At 35.1% G+C, this 14042-nt stretch overlaps 1 protein-coding gene across 1 annotated transcript; it reads right to left on the bottom strand.

Annotated features, from left to right (window-relative positions):
- Positions 1-5919: 5919 nt before the first annotated feature.
- LOC142354754 (uncharacterized) lies at positions 5920-7532 on the bottom strand. The gene is made up of 2 exons (XM_075407138.1): positions 7319-7532; positions 5920-6809 (listed from the first exon to the last, which is right to left on the bottom strand). Exons 1-2 carry the CDS (start codon positions 7347-7349, stop codon positions 6055-6057), a joined length of 786 nt encoding a protein of 261 aa, XP_075263253.1. The 5' UTR covers positions 7350-7532; the 3' UTR covers positions 5920-6054.
- Between the last annotated feature and the right edge of the window lie 6510 nt (positions 7533-14042).

Raw genomic sequence — 14042 nt, 5'->3', positions numbered from 1 at the left:
CAGTTTTTCTATGAGAAGCGATAGACATCAACGATGGTCAAAAAATGAAGTTTTGGTCATCAGAAAATGCTTTCTAGACATTCAATCTTATCTGGTCATCTAATTTAGAGGGCAATCTTCTCAGAAACTCTGAAATTTGCCCCTTATTTTTTGGTTCATTGTTAAAGAACGGAGATTTCTAATTTTTTTTTAAAGAATAATCTCGATAAAAGTTCTGTAACAATTCAACGTACTTTTCAATGACTTTAATGATGTGCCCCACCGGAGTTTGTAGCAATTATATTAGTCCTGTCGGTCTTTTTTTAATGCGATTTTCAGCTTGACCGATTTTTCGTCTGACGCTTTTGACTTTTCCTCCTTCAAAACGGGATAAACAGGTAGCGCCCAGCGGGCATTTAAAGCTCTTAGAGCCTTTCAGCTCTGTTTCAGCTCAAACTGTTTTGGAGACTTACACTTATGGTGTGAAGGGCGGTTCTTAGAGGTTGAAGACACCCCCACCCCCACCATTGCCCCCACCCCCACCACCGCTGTTGCCCCCACCCCACTGTTGCCCATCCCCCCTCCCCTTCAGCTCCCAGTGCACCCCCCCCCCCCCCCCCCCCCCCCCGCCGGTGGCTACTGACAAGCAACCGATCGCTCTAAAAACACGCAATTTTATACTAATTTTCGAAGTTTTTTAAAGCTTTTTGAAAATTTTCGTCTATTTTGAGTTCTTTCAGCCCTGGGTGTCAAGGAACTTCCTCTAGGGTTTTATAATAGGTTACTGCATAGTTTCTAATGGTAGTGCAATTGTTTCAACAATTTTAACATCACGAATTTTAGCATTTGACAAAACGCGCAAATTTTTTTCAATTTTTTTTATTCATTTTTCTTTTTTCACGTCTTTCAGGACGTAAGGGCAGAAAATTTCCTTAAGGGTTTGATGATAAGTTATTAAAAAAATTTTATTTGCTATGTAATAGCTTTCAATTTTTTAATATGACAAATTTAAGCAATTTTTTTTGATAAAACCTGCATTTTTTCATGTTTTTTGATTTTTTTTGTCTGTTTTAGGTTTTTCCGGTCTCAAGAGCCAGCAAACCTCCTGAACGTTTTGCTAATAGGTTACTAAATTGCTTCTAGTGGTATTAGAATGGTATTCGGCGTTTTAACATCACGAACTTTTCTTTTTTTTATGAAACTTTCGATTTTTTTTTCAAATTTATAAAATTTATTGTCATTACCTAAGTTTTCCGAGACTCAGGAGCCGGGAAGTCTCCAATAGCGTTTGATAATAGGGTTTTAAAAAATTTTATTGGCCATGGATTCGTTTTCTTTATTTTAATATTACAAATTTTAGCAAAAGTTTGATAAAACTTGGAACTTTTTTTCATTTTTTTTGAAATTTTTGTCAGTTTAGGGTTCTCCAACCTCAAGGGCCATCGAACCTCCTGCAGGAGTTGATAATAGGTTACTGCATAGCTTTTAGCGTTAATAGAAGGGTTTTCAACAGTTTAACATCGCAAATTTTGTGCAATTTTTTGATGAAATTTTTCAAATTTTTTTTTCAAATTTTTCAAATATTTTGTCACTTTTAGGTTTCTCTAACCTCAAATGTCACCGAACCTCCACCAGGGTTTGATAATAGGTTACTGCATGTTTTCTAATGGTAATTGAATGGGTTTTCAATATTTTACCATCACGAATTATAGCAATTTTTTTTGACAAAATCTGCAATTTTTACACAAGTTTTTTTGAAAACTTGTCATTTTTAAGGTTTCTCCGAGCTGAATTGCCAGAGAGTCTACTCGAGCGTTTGATTTTTACTGCATGTACTTTTAAATGTAATTGAATGTTTTTCAAGAATTTAATATCATCAATTTTAGAAAAACATTTGCAATTTTTTTAACTTTTTGAATCTTTTTGAATTTGTCAATCATTTTTCCGGCGCCAGGGTCCTAGTTCTCCTAACGGTTTGATAATAGGCTGGTGCACAGTTTCTAGAGTTAATGGAATGATTATCAATATTTCATTGACTCCAGCTTGAACAATTTTCTAGCAATTTATTTTTTGTCAAAATTTAGGAAAATTTATGTTTTCCCAGTTTACGGATTTTATGAGCCAGTGAAACTATTTAAAGCTTGAAATAGGGATACTGGATAGTCTCTTTGGACAAGAATTGGTTTTGAAGATTTTTTTTTATTTTGGCACGATATTGTTAAAATTTGCGATTGTTTTCAAAGTTTTTGAATATTTTGTCTTCTTTTTTGAGTTTAACAATCATTAATGGCCAACGAAGCTTTTCAAAACGTGCAGATGTCAAAACGTCAAAAAATGACATAACTGAAGAGACAGAAAATTGTTTACAACATTTTCACTGCAAAATTTTGGAAGCTTTTCTTTTAAATTTTGCAATTTTTTACAATTTTTTAAAATCAGTTTTTTATTTGATTTAATAACGAGGCTAGAAAACTAAGTTGAAGAAGATTTCGAATCAAGCTAAAGCTAGCCTCACGTAACCGTGGCTGGCTACTGACGAAATCAACCGTTCACCGTTGTTCTTGAGACAATGAAATTCGTTTTGAAGATTTTAATATATTGAATTTCAGCAAGATTTTGATAAAATTTTCGATTTTTAAAATTTTTAAATGTTTTTGTCCTTCTACGACCAATATTGGCAACTGGCTGACGGAGCTTTCCAGGTCAAGCAGATGAGTTACTTGACATAAATCTAGAAAAAAATAGTTTGGAACCCTTTTTGTCTGCGAATTCTGGAAGCTTTTTTAAAATTTTGCAATATTTTGCAGTTTTCTAAAATATCAGTTTTTTATTTGATTTATTTACTAAAAAGGCTAGAAAACTAATAGATGCAGAGTCGAATCAAGATAAAACTGGCCTCACCTAAATTGTGGCTGGATACTGACAAAGCCAACCGCTCGCCGGTCGTTTGAGGGCAGTTCGCCCGACGTTAGTCGGTTATGTTAATTATAAGTTGGTAGAATTTGCAAGTTTCATGAAAGTTCTTATGAAACAATACATTGCATTGCAAATTTGTTGCCCTAAATCTTGAAAGTTTTAACGAGTCAACCACATCTTATGCAAAATACCGCATCAACTCGTCAACAAATTTTTTAGTGACATTTTCACCTCAAGTTGAGTATTCTATCTAGCCTAAAGAAAAATATCAGAAAAACAGTTAATTTATTTGAATGTGCAAAGATGCAAATGTTTGTAACTGCAGTTTGAAGAAAAAAAATATTTGAGTGTTCAGTGGATCCGAAAATGGCCGATTAACCTTCAGTTAAAAGGAATTCTCTACTTGCGCTTAGTTTCTTCGAAAGCTACAAACGCAAAAAGTATTGTTATGATTAAAAAGGGATCAATTATGTCTCCATTTCAATGTTTTCTTGACGATTTTTCGTTTTTGATTTTGCTTTGCCAGTTCGTCCAGTCTCTCTTTATGCTTTTAAAGAGTTTATATGAATTTCGAAAACTTTATGGTCAATTTTATTGAATCTCAATTCAAAGTTTATTTTATCATGATCTGCTGTCTTTCACATGAAGCTTATTGGGGCAACAAAATTTCAGAAATTTCAACGGAAAAATTTAAAAGTATTGTATCATTATAATCTTTTTATTCTCTAACTTGATATTCAAAAAAGTGAAACAAAAAACTACAGAAGAACCTATATTATTTTTTTCAGTTTTTTACCAGTTTTTTTCTGATCTACCTATTTGTAGCCTTGATTTTTAGCTTCACATAAGAAGCAATATAGTACGCTGAAGCAAATTTTTTTCACAATAATTGGCTCATCTACTTTGATTCAGTTAAAAAATTTGATTTTTTTAAGATGAATTGTTAATGAAATTCGTCAGCTAGTAAAGTCTTTTTTTTCTGCTTCATGTTTTTGAGCAGAAGTGTTGAGAAATACTCAAATGCAGAAGACAAAACCAATCTGCCGCAAAATGCTGAAACAGTGGCAAAGGCACAAAAAAAGAAAGATCACTTTGGCAGGCAGCATAACGTGACCGTTAATGAAGTGAAAAGAAAGAAATTATGGACTTCTTTAACTGGCGGATTTATTTAACAATTCCTTGTTCATCGAGATCAAATGAACCCAAGCATATAAAAATAAAAGGCCATGTGAATAAAAACTTATATGTTTTAGAGTTTTAATACGGCGAATATTTAAAACATTGTCGAAAACTACTGAAATTTTACCCTAAACGGAAAGCAATGCAACATGTATTTGAAATAAGTAATAACAGAGTAACTAGGACCGTTTAAGAGAAAAAAATCATAGCAATTAAATTAGAAGCTTCATTAGTTTACGCTTTATTTGTACAGATAGATTAGATTGAAAGGCTGCCACAACAATGAACCGTTACGGAAGAAACCTTGAATCTTAATGCAATAAAATTTTCAAAAGAAAGTAAACTTTTTGTGGAAGCGAGTGTTCAAAACGTGTCCACCTGTACAAAATCCATATGCCACTTTTAGCCATCACATTTTTCTACGCAAAACGTCAGAATAAATCACTTATATTGTGGAATGGGTTACATTTTATCACGAGTAGTCCTGGATTATCAAAACCCATTTCCACAACATTGAACGTGCAATTAATAAAGCCTAAAATGCACACATTTTGAGACCCAATTAGAAAACCTAATCGTTCTTGTGAACAATGATATGTGTAATCACAAAACTGCTAATAATTTTCTCAATCCGCAAAAAAGAATCGAGAGGGAAATTTCTGAAACAGTTCACCAGTTGGATATTCTTCAGTCATTTCAGTCTAATTGCGATTATCTTAATTATTTGGAAAGAGTTACTTATACCGTGAACACCAGTTTTTTATGGCGTGGAAATTAGCAAAGAAAGATTAGGACTCTTCAAAGTTTTCACGTTCGTTTTTTTGGACATCTGCCACGTACTGATGCCCTCAAAAAGACAAGATGTGCTTGAAATAAAAAAGGTGTTAATTTGAAATTCCCACGTTTTCTCTTTCAAAGTATTGGGAGCAGAAAAAAGCAGTTCATATCTTATAACACGTTTAAAAAATGAAGTTAAGCAATGTTTGTTGCCACTTCGGTTTTCTTTTGAAATTTACTCACGGATTATTGCTTTCAACATGCATGTTTTTTCGTCTAATTTTGCATTAAGTGAAGATAATAAATGGAAAAGAGCCAAAGAGAGACAAACTTGATCGAAGCGAATCTTACAGGTTTACACTCCGACTTAAACCGTCATCGTTCAAGTTTTTGCCTTTTGTACACGAAACATGGCTTTGCAAGTTTGTTTTTGCATAAAAATGGTATCTTCTTATAAGATAACTATCAACATTTGCCCCAGTAAATGCATCCATTAAGGTATGCATACATCAAGATTTGTTACACAAATCATTCACAAAACACAATATGCTTGGGAATTTTTTTATCAAATAGGAAGCGTAGTTTTTTTCAAAAATTTATAAGCTTTTATTTTGTTTGCAGCTGTGTTTCGGTTGTATTTTGTCAACTCGAACGATCAATGAAAACTCAAGAGAAGAATGCGAATCTGTCTGTCCTAGATGGGATTTTTTTCATAAAAGATCATCGATTCTATTTGGCCACATCGATCGAAGCCGTTAATTTTTATTCTGTTTCGCCGGTTTTTGTTAGTTTTAAATATAAGAAGCTTCGGTTTTGTGGTTTTGTTGGTTTCGAAACGTAGGTATCATACAGTCCGCCCTTGTTTAAAATGACTTCCTTTAGTTTGTTTGCCACGTTTTTTAACGTTATATTTTAAACGTCATAGCTAGTTCATGTCTTATGAGGCTATGCAAACCATTGTGATTGCAAAAACACTGATTTTTTCACACAGGTTAAGGATTTAAAAAACTTTGTTCACCAGGGGGGGGGGGGCAGTACCAAACTTTACAAGAGGCATTTCCAAGGGTGTTACGAATGCGAAAAATACTGAATTATATACAAAAAATTTACGAATCAAAAGCAGAAGAATTTCATCGAAACCCTTAACCAAACATAGAAATGGAACTCAATCAAGAACTAAGTTCCAAGTTCTCGATTCCACTTTCAGTAAGTCTCGAGTTCTTTTTCAACCGTCTCTTGGTAAGCCATTATGTCTTCGTAGATCTCATCTTTGTGATCGACCATTTCTTTTGCAAGTTGTTTGATTTTACCCGCCATGTATTTGATCTCAGTCATCGCGTCTTTCGCGTCGTCAACCGCCTCGGCTCCGCTTTCCGAATCGTCCCGAACCATTTTGTAAGCGTCCCGCGCCGCCGTGATCACATTCATTGCCAACTTTGTCAACTTTTTCGACCATTCGGAAATAGCCGAGTCATACAAAGCGGTGTCGTTCTTTACCATTTCGAAAAGCGAAAGGATATCGGTGATGTTAGCAGAACCCGATTCCATAATGTCAACAATCTGGTCTGTCAGGTCCCAAATTGAGTCGGTGTCATTTTCGCCATCGGAGAGGGTCTCGTTGCATTCTTTGATGACGTCATAAAGGTCACTGACCTGAATCGCGATGAATCCGTAAGAGAACATTGAGTCTTTCTTCGCGGCCTCGCTATCGGATCCCACCTCATCGCTCCCATCGGCCGATTCTTCTTCGATTTCCATTGTGACGTAATTTATTTTGTTGCATGCTCGCAAAGTGTCCTTCGAAAGCATGTACGCCTCAAATCCGAGTGCTTTTGTAGATTTCCGAATATCATCGTCGAAGACTAAGGGTTCTGCGGTTGTCACGTTTGCATCTGTCGCGTTCGGACTCAAAGTAGTCGATGTGGCAACCACGCACGAAATGCAAATGAGCGCCGACGCTGGAAATAAATAAAAGCATATTTATTCCCAAAGCAACCTCTTTTCCCAAATAGAAAAAGATATAATAAAAAATTAGAAAACTAAGGAACAGAAAGATTATAATCTTGTCTACAAAAGTACTCGGAGCGGAAAACTAGGTCGAGGTTTCATCGCTTCCCCGGCCGAGGTATCACCGGAGATTTTTTAACCGGAAAATTGTTTATAATTGGTTGAGAATAGCAGTTAAATTATGTGAGCTAAGGGGAGGATGTTGGATGAAAAAACAAAAATTACTTCAATCATCACATTCAACTTACAAAAAAGTTTTTGAAGTGAAAATAAAGCTTTCCTATTTTTGCTCTCTGCAAAATTTGTAACGCTTCAAATTTACAGGTTGTCCCCTTAACCTTCAAAAAGCTTTCATAACTTAGTAATTTAATAATAAGTTAAATTCTTGAGGTTATTTCAGGTGATTCTCTGAAAAATATTCCCGGAGCTAATCGCATTAATCTTAAAAAAAACAACTCACCGATCAAAACATGCTCCACCAGTTTGGCCATTTTGTAGATTACAGTATAGAATATTTTTGGAAAGATAAAGAAATAGGAAAAATAGCACAGTAAGTTTCAGCTAAGCTTGGTTGCGCACTTATATTCAATAGAATAGTTTTTACAAGTTTTCCACTCATGAAATTTTAGAAATTTTCATTTTTAGCATGAAATTTTGAAATTTTATTGCAAGGATTATCATAGTCTTGCTTTGATAAATGACATCAGTGAAAGCAACAGATGTTCCAAAGGAATCCAAAATACATAAGAACAAGTTCCGGTTGGTCACCCGAGCGTCAATTTATATCCTTTTTAGAATCAAATATCAACTTATGTACAATTAATTCCTCTGCAACTTAATCTGGCTTAAAGTTATCATGCGTCTAAGTTTAGTTTGTTCAATTCAGATCCGCAATTGTGTGAACAAATTTCAAATCTTAAAAAGGTTTGTGTATGTGGTTAATGGAAGTTGAAGTTTGATCCAATTTGATATACCTTCTCAAAATTACTTCAGCTGAAATCTTTTGAGAGAAGAGAGTAATCCAAATAGTCGTTCGAAACTCGTTCCGATTCTTTGATGTCAACTCAGGTTGAGGTCCATGTTCAAAACAAGTAACTTGTGGTTCAAACTTTGGCTCGTTCAATGTTTTGGTGTGTTCATGTGCTCCTTTAAAACTCCGTGTGACAAACCCATCCAAAACAAAATTGAATATGACGCACGATCACGTTGTGAACAGACCTAGGAAGTCTTGCAAAATGCATGATCTAGAATCGAGCTTCCTCAGATTTAGGAAAACACGATACCTAAAAAAATGCTTATGATCCAGACATGAAAAGCGCCATTGAAATTTCTGCAGTTAACTCCCGATGGCTTTGGTATATTGATTTGAGCAAAAACGTCTTACTTAAACTGTTCATCCAGCTTAAATTGTGACCTCTGATTAGACCATCTTTGAGCAAACACATGCGCACGGTGCGCTCGAATTAGATGGTCTGGAAAAGGCTTCGATCGCATTTTAGTCTGATCTTTGGCCTGCAACTAGTCACTTCAGAGGTTGCTTTGGTCTGGGACGGTCTGATCTGAGGCGGAATTGAGCACACACTAGTCTGACCAGAAAAAATTTCAAGTGCAATTCAATCTGATCAGAAACAAATTTTAGCGCAATTTTTTTTCTTTCTAGTATTTCTTGCATTTTATAGTGACAGATTACTTCACCAATATAGAAACTTAAAAGAAACCTTCTGATCAGAGAATCATCAAAGTCTGTTGGCGCTGATTAGAACAAAAAGGGTCCAGCTAGGAGGAATTGCTGGTCTCCACTAGATGTAATTTTATAGTAGATGAGGACGTTTTCTATGCAAAACTGCGAAGTTCAAAGTCAAAACATGATTTAATCGCATGCTATATAAAATGTGCTATACAATTTGATACTTAGAATTTTTTAAGCGTTACTCTTAGAATTAATTTTATTAAATTGTTTTGTAATTTTATCAATACATTACTGGAAACATAATTTTTTGTGAAAAAAATATACATTGAGACTAAGAGATTTGTCCATGTTTAAAACCATCAAGTAGTTTAGAGCTCACTTTCTTGCATTTTTGGGCTCACTTTAGTCTAATCAGAAGCAATTAAGAGCGCACTTTAGTGTGATCAGTGGAGGAACTGAATTCATGCTTTTCTGATCAGGAATAACTTTTGAGCGCACATTAATCCCGTCCGAGGAGGCTTTTGAGCGCACTTAAGACGCACACGAATTCTGATGAGAGGTCAATTAAGTTTGGGTCGGTCAGATTAGAGGTCACTTTTGTCTTGGAGGGTCTGGGACGGTCTTTTCTCTGGGACGGTTTTTCTTTATATTTCGACGCCGCTGCGATTGAATTGATATTCTTGATAATTATACAGTTTTCTCCTTTCTAAAAAATCAAAGATAATCACATCTTCTTGTTGCCAAAAACTTTTTGGAATGTCGAGCAAAATTGCCAATGATTACTACTGGAGTGAGTAGACTACAATTCTATCCCAGTTAACATTACTGACCCAGGACAATTCTTTTCAGAAAAAAATAGAGTGCGTTCCGAAAAAAAATATAGGTGTTATAGTGCGTTCCATATTACACGCTCTAAAATCTGCTATGGTCGCACAAAAATCTGTTAAATGTTTGCAACAAAATCCTACCAGAGACAAGAGTCTGGAAATAGTTCGACACACAACTTAATTGGAGAGACTTAACTGACCGTTTGATAACAATATTTTGGAGGGCACAAAAATTGCTTCGACAAATGTTTGTTGATAGTTTCAACAATCAGTTGTATGCTAACTTTAACTTAACTATAAAAATTTTCTTTTCAACTCTAAAACTGTTCAAAACTACAATAGGATGCAAATATTATTGTAAAAAATTTCGTCTCATCAGGGGAGCTTTGGCTGCAAAAAATTTAGCACAAAAAATTCGTGTTGCATGAAAGTCGCATGGAAAGCTTGATCGAATGAGTGTTCTTGATAAAACTCAATGGTCTCACTTTGTCTGATTGCTAATTGGGATACTGGTGTTATTGGGGTGAAGGACTTCAACCTGGGTATCCCTAATTATTGCTTCAGACGCGCATTTCTTGGGATGAGTGTGAATCGGTTGTGAGTGTTGTGAAGGAAATAATGCCCTTGTTCTAATGCCTTACAAATGAAACAAAGGATGAAGTAGAGCATCCGAGCCAGCGCTGACTAGATTGTTCAACGTCGCGAACGGTGGGTAAACGACAGCTCGAGCAGAGAGTCTTAAAATAGTAACAACGGTCTGATAACGGCCCCGTCTACAGTCTGCACAGTGTGGCCAACGTACTACCTATGGTCTGGAAAATCCAATCGGTACCCTGCCCGCATTCTCGTGGCCTAATCATAGCGTTTTATAGGCTCTAAATAGTTGTGTGATAGGATCCTGGTAATCCTGTCAAAGTCTGATGTAATCCCCACAAAGAGTCTGCACAGTCAGATCCGAAGCTTTTCAGAGTCTGTGACGTCTGACCACAACCCAGAATTTCAGCGAAACCATTGACCAGTCCCCAAAAAAGAAGATAAATTTAAGCCTCGAGGGGACTGCTTTTTTAAGAGCGTGTCCGGATTTCAATTTATGAAAAAGAAAACTACGCAAACGATTGATTATTAGTACTTGTTATTGAGCTGTGGTACAAAAACAAATGACTATTAGTACTAAATTACCTTACCCTCTACTTCTCTCACTCATACTACCAGTTGTTTGATCAGATCTGGATTTTTTAATTGACCTAAAACTAGTTTTTCGTAGTCTGTGTTATTTGGTTACGATTTTACTTTAATTTTGGAAAGGAATTTGTGTCTGAATTCTCTCAATGTTCAATGAACGTAACCTAATTGAGTTTGCCTTGCAATAAGATGAACCTAAGATTTAATTGCATCGCTCAGCCCTTCCAGTTACTTTGTTAGTCGATTCATTCGCCTACAGTTATCAAACTGATGCCCGACAGTTTAATTTGGGAGGCCGCCACGCAAAGACGCAAAAAGCCCTTCTAGGCATAAAACCTTTCTTGGAAAACTTAACGTTTGAAACCCTTATGTTATTGGCATATTTACGTATCTATTTGAATCTATCAAATTTAGCACGAGAATTAATATCATTGGATGTCCTTTTGAGTATCTACCTGAACACAGGCACGGAAGACCACCACAAATTAAATTCGAAACAGTCAAATGTTATTTCTGATGAAACAACAACAAAGGATTTCTGGGAACTCCGGAATAAAATTTTTAAAAGTCGGAATGTAACCTTGATAGATACATTTTCTCCACTATATTAAAAGAGGAACCAATTGAAAAGATTTCTGGTCACCTAAAACATCTGAAAACTTCGATAAAAGAGGCCAGGAACATTGCATCAGTTGGGATATCCTTGTAGCCAATATTCTAGAGAGCGAGACACAGCGCGGATTCTAAAAGAAACTGTAGAACCCTATCGGGCACTGGCATAAGCACCTAATATCAAAACGGTATCTAAACTGAACACCAATGCGACAACTGAAGCACGCAACAGTCAAAATGATACAACACACTTCGATCGCGAACGAAGATTAATACTGTAACACGATTTCTGCCCCGCGGCAGACTCCATTGGACATAGTTTAGCGTTTGGAGCGATGTACCCGCTTAGCGTTGGCGGAGCTCATATTACCAAAATGATTTGCTTATAAATTGAAGAGAGTAAGAGATCTACAATTATTTTGTTACTTTGCGGAACTTCATGTTATATTATCTGTTTTCTGTAGTGTTACTTATTTTGTCTTTAATGTATTTAAATAGATGATTTAGTCCTAATATATTTTTTATGATATTTTTAGAATTCATTGGACATCACATAACAGAAAAAATTCCGGTTTGAGAAAATTTTATAATAACTTTGTGATGCTAATAACTTCTTAAAATTAGGTGGTAATCGCAAATAAAACTATTATAATTAGTCATTTATCTGACAACTATCGCCAAGAACTCGAAACTAACCACTCCTCATCGAATGAAATATCAGTGTTCAAATTGTTAACTGAGGATTTTTCAATTAAAATTGAACAATTAATTTTTTCAATACAAAACGGACAAAAGTAAACCAATGTTGGTACATTTATATTCAAGAGTACAGCCAATCAGATATTGGCCTTTCGAAAACATTTATAAAGATTGGACGACCAAATGATAAACAGCTAAAATCTCTTAAATCATGCAACATAAAACTTTGGGAAAATATAATCTGTTCAAAGTAACCAATGGAGAGCGGATCGAGTTGTGAAAAAGACGACCGAGGGTCACAGAGTACAGCGAGGAAAAAATTTGTTTCCAAGGGAAGGCCTCTTTTTGTAACATTGTCTAAAATTTAGCACCGTTTATAAGTTAGAGTAAGGAACATGTCCAATTGAAGAGAAAATCAGATCAGATTACCTTGGATTGCGTCTCAAATTGGTGAATTGCGTAACAAATTGTCGGATCATAAATTTACAATCTCTTCTCATGAAAGTTCCATTGGAAATGGACACGGACTCATTAAAAGGACGACCGGATCAAAACCCATAAACATCGTTCAGTAAATATAGGTCCTGACAAACTTATTGTCAAACTCAAAGTTTTAGGGTAATTATCAAAAAAGATTCCAGAAAAGAGGTTGTTTTACGAATTTAATGTAGTAGTGAGTAGAGGCTGTAGAAAAAATTGATTCAAAACTGTTTGATCATACCTGAAGAGTTTATATAATGGTAATCTCTGTGTTGTTATCTCAAACATTCATTTTTCTGAAAAAGACCTCATTTCAGTTGTTTCCAAACTTTCACATTGGAAGAGCTTTAAAACTGAATACGAAGACATAAGCTTTAAGTACGAACACCTAAAATCTTAAAATAAATAAGATCAATTATCGAGAACGTTTAAATTTTGAATAAACTTACCCACAATCTAGCGCATTCTCGCCATCATTCGCAACCATTTGCAGAGAAAAATAAAAGATTTATTTGAACCCGTAGTCCTCAAAATCTATTAGAAAAAAATGCAGGAAAAATAACGAAAGCTACAGAAAACAGACAAAATAAACAAAGCTCTGCAAAGTGAGTAATTGTGAATTGCTATCTGCATTCAAATTATAAGTCATTCATATGATGAAAATGAGCTTTGCAAACGCTAAGGGAGTATATACTTTACTAACGAAGAATAGGTAAAAAATAAATTCAGTATTATTGCCATTACAACCTAGCTGGCAACTACTATGAGGCTAAGGGGAGTTTTCCAAACAGCGCCAGCTACGGACATAAGCTTAAATATATCGCAAACCATATGTTCGATGTCGCACCAAGATGATGAACAGATGAGGGCGCAAACTTAAAAAAGTGTAACCTATGTCAGGTACTTACAGAAATTTTTCTGGCGGTCTTAACGAAAAAAGATTCAATTCTGAAGAAAACATGAGATTTACTGCTAGAAGAAGATAAAGACAGATGCCAGAATGTCAGTCTCTACATCCTTTTCTTCTCAAGAGATCTCCTCGTCAGCTGCTTATGTGCGGACCATTGCACCGCTATTTCCATTGAATAGGGAAGCGGTGATATAATATTTTCATAACGCACATCTGGGTAGTTGCTACATGATGTGAAAATCTCAGATTCTATGGCGGCCCTAAAAATATAGCTACACTTTGAAAAGACCTCTCGAACATGTTCCTTGCATGTTAAATCGCTTTCTAGTATAACATATATGGAACGAAATAAAGGCATTGAAGTGGGTTTTTTTTAAAAGGGAACCAAAACCTATCTTTTGCATGTAATTTCAAGTATTCAGCCACGTTTTGAAGTTTATAATTTTTTGAATAGAATGTTGGGACTAATGAAAAATTGTTTCTAAAAGATGTATTTATTTTTTTTGTATCTAGAAGAACTCGCTAGGTTATCTTCTAGCAAAATGCTTGGTAAATAATAACATTATTAACTTGTCTATAAAAATAACAAAGTAATTTGTTACATACCATAAATGGAAGATTAACCTGCTTGAAGAAACCCTATAGTGAAGAATAATCAACAAAATTTGCAGTTAGGTCACTTTTCTACCAACTGCAAATACGTAAATCAATATAAAAATAGTGGTTTTCAAGACAAACTTTTGAAGGCATTGAATGCAATTCTAAGTAAAGTTTGTGAATAACG

This window comes from Convolutriloba macropyga, chromosome 15 (assembly GCF_964194025.1).
Source record: "Convolutriloba macropyga chromosome 15, txConMacr16.3, whole genome shotgun sequence".
Lineage (NCBI taxonomy): Eukaryota > Metazoa > Xenacoelomorpha > Acoela > Convolutidae > Convolutriloba > Convolutriloba macropyga.
Note: the sequence above shows the minus strand (reverse complement) of the source record. Positions and strands in the feature narration are given on the sequence as shown.

Coding starts and splice junctions, on each gene's coding strand:
- LOC142354754 (XM_075407138.1), bottom strand. CDS start 7,349: ATGGCCAAACTGGTGGAGCATGTTTTGATCG. Junction 6,810..7,318: donor GGTGGAGCATGTTTTGATCG/GTGAGTTGTTTT, acceptor ATTTATTTCCAG/CGTCGGCGCTCATTTGCATT.